The sequence below is a fragment of the Scyliorhinus torazame genome, chromosome 5 (genome assembly GCF_047496885.1).
Source record: "Scyliorhinus torazame isolate Kashiwa2021f chromosome 5, sScyTor2.1, whole genome shotgun sequence".
In the NCBI taxonomy this organism is placed as follows: Eukaryota; Metazoa; Chordata; class Chondrichthyes; order Carcharhiniformes; family Scyliorhinidae; genus Scyliorhinus; species Scyliorhinus torazame.
Window position 1 is genome coordinate 98,910,840 of NC_092711.1, and position 12,229 is coordinate 98,923,068.

Here is a 12,229-nt window from a genome sequence, read left to right on the forward strand (position 1 = left end):
AAAGTCTGGAAATGAAACATGAAAAGAGAAAGAGAAGACTGATTTAAACAGACTGACAGGGAATCAAAGACAGAACTAACAGACAGACAGACTCAGAGAATTAAAGACAGAACTAACAGATTTAAGAAATTGTTTGAATGTTCCGACAGGGCACGCAACGGTCAAGCCCTGTTTATTATGTTTCCTTTAGGTGTTATCCGCACCCTTAATTATATAATTTGGACAGAGTTATCCGTTCTCCGTAATATTCAATCTGATCAACCCGAAGTGTCGAACAAGTCTAGACACCGGTTGATATACTTATTTATCGAAAATCACCTTTTATCGTGAAGGTATTAGGCAACCCTAAGGATCATCATCACTCATTTACCTACCCAGAGATTTAAGGAGCCCTGGTACTCCAACTCGGACTATTTAGGGGAAGGACTCTAACCCCCCAAGGTTTCCAACCCAGTTCTTTAGGAAGGATTTTAACCTCCCAGGGACTCCAACCCGGTACTTAAGGGACTTTAAGAGATCCAATCCTCCAGAGCCTCAAACCCAGTACTTTAAGAAGGTCCAACCTTCTAGGGAACCTATAGCACCAACCCGGTTTAAGAAGGTCTAACCCTCTAGGGATTCCAACCCTGGTACTTTAGGGAGGACTCTCACCTCCCAGGGACTCAAACCCGGGATTCTAGGGAGGACTTTAACCTCCCAGGGACTCCAAACCCTGGACTGTTTAGGGAGGACTCTTACCTCCCAGGGTTTCCAACCAGGTACTTTAGGAAGGTCCGATCTTCCCGGGACCCCGACCTTAAGAAGGTCCAACCTTCCTGGGACTCCAACCCGGTACCTTTAAGAAGGTCCAACCTTCTAGGGACTCCAACCCGGTACTTTAGGAAGGTCCAACTTTTCCAGGGAACTTGATAACACCAACCCTTCTTCGTAACGGGTTCGCCGGACTGCTTTGATTTCGTCCGAGTCTCCACCGAAACCGATCAGCAGGGCGTGGCCACACTCGGGACAGCAGAGGGGGAAACCAAAGTGGTAACAAGGGTACTCACGTTTGGTGCGCAAGTCCCTCCTCAGCGTCCGAATGCGATCAGTCTGTTATGCCGTCAGGTTCCAGGAAGGCTCCTGTGAAATCCCACTTCTGACACCAAATGAGGATTCTTTTGCAGCCAGTCCGGATGAAATGATCAGTCGATCACCTCGTAACTTTAACATGTTTATTTCTCGGCCGGGGCTAAAAACCACTGTGTCTCGAGAGTCACAATAGCAAGCCAAAGTCAATACATCTAACAGCAGGATTTATACATTTTTGGTTCATTTCTGAGGGCAGCTCCCTCGCATTCCTATCTGTGCTCTCAGCTCAATTATAATTCAGCCCCCTCAATTATAATTATCTTTAAGCCTAGTGCACCCATTCCCAAGGCCGTTATTGCAGTTTGTCTGGTTCAAAAACAAGTGATACATTTTTGCTACCAGAAGCCTGTCTTGACATTTCTTCACACAAAGCTTTACCTAACATTTTGTTTTTCCCATAAAGTTCCAATCCATCTTGAGCCAAACTCTCATTTATCGATCATCAGCCAAACTCTCATTTATCGATCATCAGCCAAACTCTCAGCAGCAGAGGCAGCTGATCGGATTTACTCAATCTCAGTCACAAAGAAGCTCCACAAGCTCCTCACACTTCTTGTTGGTGGTGAGGATGGAAGAGACAGGGGAGAGCGAGAGTACTTCAAAAGGAACTAATTTGTGTCAGAGATATTGGAAAGTTTCAACACACTGTGTATTTAACACCAATCTAATTTATTTGACTTTTAGCTAGAATATTAGCCCCTGTAAATGGGCTGGAGTTTGTTATCAGCAGAAATGAACATAGTTCAGTCCTGAATGTGGAATTAACAACAAAATCATTCACTGTGGTTACTTGTGGCCTCGTTGATGCTGCTGCAGGTTGGATGACTGAGTGAATCCCTTCCCACACTCTGAGCAGGCGAATGGCTTCTCCCCAGTGTGAACTCGCTCGTGTCTCAGCAAGTGGGATGACCGAGTGAAAGACTTCCCACACTTGGAGCAGGTGAATGGTCTCTCCCCAGTGTGAACTTGCTGGTGTCCGGACAGAGTGGACAACTGAATGAATCCCTTCCCACACTGAGAGCAGGTGAACGGCCTCTCCCCAGTGTGAATTCGCTGGTGAATCAGCAGGTGGGATGACCGAGTGAATCCCTTCCCACACTCGGAGCAGGTGAATGGTCTCTCCCCAGTGTGAACTCGCTGGTGTCTCAGCAGGTCATATGATCGAGTGAATCTCTTCCCACACTGAGCGCAGGCAAATGGCCTCTCCCCAGTGTGAATTCGCTGGTGATTCTGCAGGTTGGATGACAGAGTGAATCCCTTCCCACACTCTGAACAGGTGAACGGTCTCTCCCCAGTGTGAACTCGCTCGTGTTTCAGCAAGTGGAATGACCGAGTGAAAGACTTCCCACACTTGGAGCAGGTGAATGGTCTCTCCCCAGTGTGAACTTGCTGGTGTCCAGACAGAGTGGACAACTGAGTGAATCCCTTCCCACACTGAGAGCAGGTGAACGGCCTCTCCCCAGTGTGAACTCGCTGGTGTCTCAGCAGGTTGGATGTATCACTGAATGCCTTCCCACACATGGAGCAGGTGAATAGTCTCTGCCCAGTGTGTATTTGCTGGTGTGTGGACAGGCTGGATGACTGAGTGAATCTCTTCCCACACTTGGAGCAGGTGAATGGTCTCTCCCCAGTGTGACTGCGTCGATGAATATCCAGCTGGGATGGGTAAGTGAATCCTTTCCCACAGTCCGCACATTTCCACGGTTTCTTCTCCGTGTGACTGCATTTGTGGCATATGAGGCCTGATGACGTGTCCGGTTTCTCCCCACTGTGAACAATGCTTTTTCCTTCCATATTCAGGATATGATAAATTGAGGCTCTGTCAGATCCTGATGTGATGCTTGGTTTGTGTTTCCGGACGTTGAAGCCTTTCCTTCGAACACCCGGTGAAACGGATTCAAAACAGAAAATAGAGTGAGAAAGAACCCACAAAAACACAAAGGCAGGTTGTGAAATTGAGCTGAATGAATCTGGCCATTTGTGGGGCCGGCACTGGGAACAAAAGTGACCATAAACACCCAACTGGCCCCTTTGGGAGGAGAGAGAAAGAGGTGAAGAGGGATTTTGTATATCTACACGACATATTAAAGAGAATAGATGGCAAAGCAAATTCGATCTTGAGCTTCATAAACAGTAATATTGATTCCGAAACAGGGAAGCCAGGCTTCCGGTGACACAGTGATTAGCACTGCTGCCTCACAGTGCCAGGGACCCGGGTTCAATTCCGGCCTTGGCAACTGTGTGTGTGGAGCTTGCACTTTCTCCCAGTGTCTGCGTGGGTTTCCACCCGGTGCTCAGGTTTCCTCCCACAGTCTGAAGAAGGGCAAGTTAGGTGGATTGGCCTTGATAAATTTCCCCTTAGTGTCCAGGAATGTGCAGGTTCGGTGGGGCTATGGGGTTACAAGGTCAGGGTAGGGGTGTGGGCCTAGGCAGGGTGCCCTTTCAGAGAATCGGTGCAGACTTGATGGGCCCAATGGCCTCCTGCTCTGTGGGAATTCTATGGTTCTACTTCTATTCTCTGAATCTTTATAAAGCTCTGGTCACCACTCGTCAGGAAGAATGTGAAAATTCTTGGAGAAGGTGCAGAGGAGATTTATCAGATGGTTCCAGCAAAGGAGGTTGAGGGCGACTTGATTCAGGGACAAAACCTTAGGCCAGATTTCCATCGGGTGGGCAAAGAAACTGTTTCTATTCACTGATCGTACAAGCAGTCGGGACACAGATGTAAAGTTTTGGGTAAAACCTGGATTGAACTATATAAGATGCTGAGGGGTCTTGACAGGGTGGATGTGGTGAAAATGTTTCCTCTTGTGGGAGAATCTAGAACAGGGGGGTTACTGTTGCAAAATAAAGGGCCACCCATTTCAGATGGGGATAAGGATATTTTTTCTCTTGAGGGTTGTAGGACAGGGTGTGGCACAGTGGTTAGCATTGTTGCCTCACAGCACCAGGGACCCAGTCTATGACTCATCTTTCATTCCCTCACCTACAGTATAAATATCTCCCACTTTCTCTGTCTTTTAGCTTTGACAAAGAGTCATCTGGAATCGAAATGTGAGCTCCTTTCTCTCCCCACTGATGCTGCCAGACCTGCTGAGATTTTCCTGCATTTTCTCTTCTGGTCCCGGGTTCAATTCCGACCCTGGGTGACTGTGTGGCGTTTACACGTTCTCCCTGTATCTGTGTGGGTTTCCACCGGGTGATCCGATTTCCTCCCACAGTTCAAAGGTCTGCAGGTTTGCTGGATTGGCCATGCTTAAATGGCCCTGAGTCTCCAACAATGTGCACGTTGGGTGGGATTATGAGGGTGGGGTGGGTAGCTCTTTCGGAGGGTTGATGCGGACTCGATGGGCTGAATGGGGTCAATCTGCACTGTAGAGATTCTATGACTTTGGAACACATCTTTAAAAGGCAGTGGAAGCAGTGTCCTTGGATATTTTTAAGGCAGAGCTGGATAGATTCTTGATAAGCAAGGAGGTGAAAGGTTATCGGTGTTGGCCAGAATGTGGAATTGAGGTTAAAATTAGATCAGCCAATGGGGCAGCACGGTGGCGCAGTGGTTAGCACTGCTGCCTCATGGGTCCGATCACAGCCCCGAGTCACTGTCCAGGTAGAGTTTGCACATTCTCCCCATGTCTGCGTGGGTCTCACCCTCACAACCCAAAGATGTGCCGGGTAGGTAAATTAGCCACAATAAATTGCCTTTTAATTGGGAAGAAGAAAAGAATTGGGTACTTTAAATTTAAGGGAACAATATTAGAAAATAAAAGAATTAGGTATTCGAAATTCTTTTTTTAAAATTAGATCAGCCGCAAACTTATTGAATACTGGAGCAGACCTGAGGGGCCGACTCCCAGTTTGTGTAAGGAGCAGGCTCGAGGGGCCGACTCCCAGTTTGTGTGTAAGGTGCAGGCTCGAGGGGCCGACTCCTAGTTTGTGTGTAAGGAGCAGGCTCGAGGAGCCGACTCCCAGTTTGTGTGTAAGGAGCAGGCTCGAGGGGCCGACTCCCAGTTTGTGTGTAAGGTGCAGGCTCGAGGAGCCGACTCCCAGTTTGTGTGTAAGGAGCAGGCTCGAGGGGCCGACTCCCAGTTTGTGTGTAAGGTGCAGGCTCGAGGGGCCGACTCCTAGTTTGTGTGTAAGGAGCAGGCTCGAGGGGCCGACTCCCAGTTTGTGTGTAAGGAGCAGGCTCGAGGGGCCGACTCCCAGTTTGTGTGTAAGGAGCAGGCTCACCAAGACAGACGGTAACATTTGAATTGATTGAAAGTTTACTGATGACCATGAAACCATTGTCGCTTGTTGGTTCACTCATGTCCTTCAGTGAAGGAAATCTCTGTCTGGCCTACATGTGACTCCAGATCCACAGTCAGCTGGCTGACTCTTAAAATGCTCTCTGCGATGCACTCAGTTCAAGGGCAATTAGTGATGCTGGCCCAGCCAGCGACACCCACATCCCGTGAATGAACAGAAAAGAAAATCTGCCATCCTTACCTGGTCTGGCCAACACGATTCCAAACCACAGCAATGTGGTTGACTCTTTAAATGCCCTCCGAGATCCAGCAGAGGGCAGTAGGATCCAGCAGAGGGTAGTAGAGCGGACCTGCTGATTGGCCGTTGCTGGGGAAATTTGCATACGTCCGTGTGCTCACCCTAACTTGGAGGCGTACATGAACAAGAGACCCTAGCTGTTCAAGTGAAGACAAGCATCCAGCAGAGGGCAGTAGAGCGGAGCTGCTGATTGGCCGTTGCAGGGGGAATTTGCATACGTCCGTGTGCTCACCCTAACCTGGAGGCGTACCTGAACAAGAGACCCTAGCTGTTCAAGTGAAGACGGGCATCCAGCAGAGGGCAGTAGAGCGGAGCTGCTGATTGGCCGTTGCAGGGGGAATTTGCATACGTCCGTGCGCTCACCCTAACTTGGAGACGTACCTGAACAAGAGACCCTAGCTGTTCAAGTGAAGACAAGCATCCAGCAGAGGATAGTAGAGCGGAGCTGCTGATTGACCGTTGCAGGGGAAATTTGCATACGTCTGTGTGCTCACCCTAACTTTGAGGTGGTTTGTGGAGGAGCTCTTGTCAAGTGACACTTAAACCTGAAACATTTCTTCAGTGTTTCCCTCCCTACCCCCTCCTCTAACCAAAAAAACCAACCGCTGTAAGGATCAAGAGGAAGGCTCGAGGGCAGGTAGAAGTGGAAAGTTGAACCGTGATGTCACAGCCTGCAGGTAAGGAATTGGCTGGTGACTGGTAAGTAGTTTTTATTTATTTTCCCTCATGTGTTATCGTGCGGGGCGCAGAGGTTGCTGAGTGAGTGCTTGCTGAGAAGGGGAGTGAATAACAGGTAAGCTCTTTCTTTCCTTTTTTTATCTAGAGGGATGACAGGGAAGGTAGTGCAATGTTCCTCCTGCAGAATGTTTGAGGTGAGGGATGCCGTCAGTGTCCCTGCTGACTTCATCTGTGGGAAGTGCACCCATCTCCAGCTCCTCAGAAACCACGTTAGGGAACTGGAGCTGGAGTTGGATGAACTTCGGATCATTCGGGAGGCAGAGTTGGTCATAGATAGGAGCTTCAGGGATGTAGTTACTCCGAAGAATAAAGATAGATGGGTGACGGTGAGAGGGGCTGGGAGGAAGCAGTCAGTACAGGGATCCCCTGTGGCCCGTTCCCCTTAGTAACAAGTATACCGCTTTGGATACTGTTGGGGGGGGGGGGAAACTTACCAGGGTTAAGCCATGGGGTACAGGTCTCTGGCACAGAGTCTGTCCCTGTTGCTCAGAAGGGAAGGGGGGAGAGGAGTAGAGCATTAGTCATTGGAGACTCCATAGTTAGGGGGATAGATAGGAGATTCTGTGGGAACGAGAGAGACTCACGGTTGGTGTGTTGCCTCCCAGGTGCCAGGGTGCGTGATGTCTCGGATCGTGTTTTCGGGATCCTTAAGTGGGAGGGGGAGCAGCCCCAAGTCGTGGTCCACATAGGTACCAACAACATAGGTAGTAAAAGGGATGGGGATGTAAGGCAGGAATTCAGGGAGCTAGGGTGGAAACTTAGATCTAGGACAAACAGAGTTATTATCTCTGGATTGGTACCCGTGCCATGTGATAGCGAGACGAGGAATAGGGAGAGAGAGGAGTTGAACACGTGGCTACAGGGATGGTTCAGGAGGGAGGGTTTCAGATTTCTAGATAATTAGGGCTCATTCTGGGGTCAGTGGGACCACTACAAACACGATGGTCTGCACCTGGACCAGAGGGGTACCAATATTCTGGGGGGGAAATTTGCTAATGCTCTTCGGGAGGGTTTAAACTAGTTCAGCAGGAGCTTGGGAACCTGAATTATAGCTCCAGTATACAGGAGGTTGAGAGTAGTGAGGTCATGAGTAGGGTTTCAAAGTTGCAGGAGTGTACCGGCAAGCAGGAAGGTGGTTTAAAGTGTGTTTTTTGTTCAAAAGTGTGTTTTTTGTTCAAAAAGGGGAGCAGAGACAACCCCGGCAACTATAGACCGGTGAGCCTCACGTCTGTAGTGGGTAAAGTCTTGGAGGGGATTATAAGAGACAAGATTTATAATCATCTAGATAGGAATAATATGATCAGGGATAGTCAGCATGGCTTTGTGAAGGGTAGGTCATGCCTCACAAACCTTTTCGAGTTCTTTGAGAAGGTGACTGAACAGGTAGACGAGGGTAGAGCAGTTGATGTGGTGTATATGGATTTCAGCAAAGCGTTTGATAAGGTTCCCCACGGTAGGCTATTGCAGAAAATACGGAGGCTGGGGATTGAGGGTGATTTAGAGATGTGGATCAGAAATTGGCTAGCTGAAAGAAGACTGAGGGTGGTGGTTGATGGGAAATGTTCAGAATGGAGTTCAGTCACAAGTGGAGTACCACAAGGATCTGTTCTGGGGCCGTTGCTGTTTGTCATTTTTATCAATGACCTAGAGGAAGGCGCAGAAGGGTGGGTGAGTAAATTTGCAGACGATACTAAAGTCGGTGGTGTTGTCGATAGTGTGGAAGGATGTAGCAGGTTACAGAGGGATATAGATAAGCTGCAGAGCTGGGCTGAGAGGTGGCAAATGGAGTTTAATGTAGAGAAGTGTGAGGTGATTCACTTTGGAAGGAATAACAGGAATGCGGAATATTTGGCGAATGATAAAGTTCTTGAAAGTGTGGATGAGCAGAGGGATCTAGGTGTCCATGTACATAGATCCCTGAAAGTTGCCACCCAGGTTGATAGGGTTGTGAAGAAGGCCTATGGAGTGTTGGCCTTTATTGGTAGAGGGATTGAGTTCCGGAGTCAGGAGGTCATGTTGCAGCTGTACAGAACTCTGGTACAGCCGCATTTGGAGTATTGCGTACAGTTCTGGTCACCGCATTATAGGAAGGACGTGGAGGCTTTGGAGCGGGTGCAGAGGAGATTTACCAGGATGTTGCCTGGTATGGAGGGAAAATCTTATGAGGAAAGGCTGATGGACTTGAGGTTGTTTTCGTTGGAGAGAAGAAGGTTAAGAGGAGACTTAATAGAGGCATACAAAATGATCAGGGGGTTGGATAGGGTGGACAGTGAGAGCCTTCTCCCGCGGATGGAAATGGCTGGCACGAGGGGACATAGCTTTAAACTGAGGGGTAATAGATATAGGACAGAGGTCAGAGGTAGGTTCTTTACGCAAATAGTGAGGCCGTGGAATGCCCTACCTGCTACAGTAGTGAACTCGCCAACATTGAGGGCATTTAAAAGTTTATTGGATAAACATATGGATGATAATGGTAGTGTAGGTTAGATGGCTTTTGTTTCGGTGCAACATCGTGGGCTGAAGGGCCTGTACTGCGCTGTATTGTTCTATATTCTATGTGTCTTCTTCAATGCCAGGAGCATCCGGAATAAGGTGGGTGAACTTGCGGCATGGGTTGGTACCTGGGACTTCGATGTTGTGGCCATTTCGGAGACATGGATAGAGCAGGGACAGGAATGGTTGTTGCAGGTGCCGGGATTTAGATATTTCAGTAAGCTCAGGGAAGGTGGTAAAAGAGATGGAGGGGTGGCATTGTTAGTCAAGGACAGTATTACGGTGGCAGAAAGGACGTTTGATGAGGACTCATCTACTGAGGTAGTAGGGGCTGAGGTTAGAAACAGGAAAGGAGAGGTCACCCTGCTAGGGGTTTTCTATAGGCCCCCGAAAAGTTCCAGAGATGTAGAGGAGAGGATTGCAAAGATGATTCTGGATAGGAGCGAAAGCAACAGGGTAGTTGTTATGGGGGACTTTAACTTTCCAAATATTGACTGGAAACGCTATAGTTCGAGTAAATTAGATGGGTCCGTTTTTGTCCAATGTGTGCAGGAGGGTTTCCTGATACAGTATGTAGATAGGCCAACGAGAGGCAAGGCCATATTGGATTTGGTACTGGGTAATGAACCACGACAGGTGTTAGATTTGAAGGTAGGTGAGCACAATTCGATTGCGTTTACTTTAGTAATGGAAAGGGATAGGTATATACCGCAGGGCAAGAGTTATATCTGGGGAAAGGCAATTATGATGCGATGAGGCAAGACTTAGGATACATCGGATGGAGAGAAAAACTGCAGGGGATGGGCACAATGGAAATGTGGAGCTTGTTGAAGGAACAGCTACTGCGTGTCCTTGATAAGTATGTACCAGTCAGGGAGGAAGTGGTCGAGTGAGAGAACCGTGGTTTACTAAAGCAGTCAAAACAATTGTCAAGAGGAAGAAGGAGGCTTGTGTAAAGATGAGACATGAAGGTTCAGTTAGGGTGCTCGAGAGTTACAGGTTAGCTAGGAAGGACCTAAAGAGAGAGCTAAGAAGAGCCAGGAGGGGACATGAGAAGTCTTTGGCAGGTAAGATCAAGGATAACCCTAAAGCTTTCTATAGATATGTCAGGAATAAAAGAATGACTAGGGTAAGTGTAGGGCCAGTCAAGGACAGTAGTGGGAAGTTGTGCTTGGAGTCCGAGGAGATAGGAGAGGTGCTAAATGAATATTTTTCGTCAGTATTCACACAGGAAAAAGACAATGTTGTCGAGGAGAATACTGAGATTCAGGCTACGAGACTAGAAGGGCTTGAGGTTCATAAGGAGGAGGTGTTAGCAATTCTGGAAAGTGTGAAAATAGATAAGTCACCTGGGCAGGATGGGATTTGTCCTAGAATTCTCTGGGAAGCTAAGGAGGAGATTGCTGAGCCTTTGGCCTTGATCTTTAAGTCATCTTTGTCTGCAGGAATAGTGCCAGAAGACTGGAGGATAGCAAATGTTGTCCCCTTGTTCAAGAAGGGGAGTAGAGATAACCCCGGTAACTATAGACCAGTGAGCCTTACTTCTGTTGTGGGAAAAATCTTGGAAAGGTTTCAAAGAGATAGGATGTATAATCATCTGGAAAGGAATAATTTGATTAGAGATAGTCAACATGGTTTTGTGAAGGGTAGGTCGTGCCTCACAAACCTTATTGAGTTCTTTGAGAAGGTGACCAAACAGGTGGATGAGGGTAAAGCAGTTGATGCGGTGCATATGGATTTCAGTAAAGCGTTTGATAAGGTTCCCCATGGTAGGCTACTGCAGAAAATGCGGAGGCATGGGATTCAGGGTGATTTAGCAGTTTGGATCAGAAATTGGCTCGCTGGAAGAAGACAAAGGGTGGTGGTTGATGGGAAATGTTCAGACTGGAGTCCAGTTACTAGTGGTGTACCACAAGGATCTGTTTTGGGGCCACTACTGTTTGTCGTTTTTATAAATGACCTGGAGGAGGGCGTAGAAGGATGGGTGAGTAAATTTGCAGATGACACTAAAGTCGGTGGAGTTGTGGACAGTGCGGAAGGATGTTACAAGTTACAGAGGGACATAGATAAGCTGTAGCGCTGGGCTGAGAGATGGCAAATGCAGTTTAATGCAGAAAAGTGTGAGGTGATACATTTTGGAAGGAATAACAGGAAGACTGAGTACTGTGCTAATGGTAAGATTCTTGGCAGTGTGGATGAGCAGAGAGATCTCGGTGTCCATGTACATAGATCCCTGAAAGTTGCCACCCAGGTTGAGAGGGTTGTTAAGAAGGCATACGGTGTGTTCGCTTTTATTGGTAGAGGGATTGAGTTTAGGAGCCACGAGGTCATGTTGCAGCTATACAACACTCTGGTGCGGCCGCATTTGGAGTATTGCGTGCAATTCTGGTTGCCGCATTATAGGAAGGATGTGGAAGCATTGGAAAGGGTGCAGAGGAGATTTACCAGAATGTTGCCGGTATGGAGGGAAGATCTTATGAGGAAAGGCTGAGGGACTTATGGCTGTTTTCGTTAGAGAGAAGAACGTTGAGAGGTGAATTAATTGAGGCATACAAGATGATCAGAGGATTGGATAGGGTGGACAGTGAGAGCCTTTTTCCTCGGATGGTGATGTCTAGCACGAGGGGGCATACCTTTAAATTGAGGGGAGATAGATATAAGACAGATGTCAGAGGCAGGTTCTTTACTCAGAGAGTAGTAAGGGCGTGGAATGCCCTGCCTGCTACAGTAGTGGACTCGCCAACACTAAGGACATTCAAATGGTCATTGGATAGACATATGGACAATAAGGGAATAGTGTAGATGGGCTTTAGAGTGGTTTCACAGGTCGGCGCAACATCGAGGGCCAAAGGGCCTGTATTGCGCTGTAATGTTCTATGAGATGGCTGAGCAAGCCACTCAGTTTAAGGGAAATTAGGGATGGGCAATAAATGTTGGCCCAGCCAGTGACTCCCACAAATGATTGAAATAAAATCCTGGAGACTCCAGTCAGTCAATCCGGGAGAGTTGCCATCCGGTCCAGGCACCTTGTCCTCTGTAAAGATGGCGACCGGTAACCCGGGCCTGTCACCGCTCAGCTCTCACTCTATTCGGTGCTGTTTAAGACTGGACCGTTAACATTTTCCTCGGGAGTTGAAGCCTCCACAGGGCATTTATGAAGCCTCCCGGCTCACTCCGCAGCTTCTATTGCTCCCGGCTACAATCCTGAAAGTTGCTTGATTATTTCTTTCCCGCTCCTCGCATCGTCAGCGACAACCTGAACTGCAGATGCGCCGGGCACAGCCCGAACGGTGATAATGCCCAGGGAGTGATTGGCGGCGGTACC

The 12,229-nt window shown here is 48.2% G+C and overlaps 1 protein-coding gene across 1 annotated transcript; it reads right to left on the bottom strand.

Moving 5' to 3' along the window:
* Window positions 1-1,197: 1,197 nt before the first annotated feature.
* Window positions 1,198-3,047, bottom strand: LOC140419124 (uncharacterized). The gene has a single exon (XM_072502888.1). The coding sequence runs from the start codon at window positions 2,920-2,922 to the stop codon at window positions 1,915-1,917; it is 1,008 nt and encodes a 335-aa protein (XP_072358989.1). The 5' UTR covers window positions 2,923-3,047; the 3' UTR covers window positions 1,198-1,914.
* Between the last annotated feature and the right edge of the window lie 9,182 nt (window positions 3,048-12,229).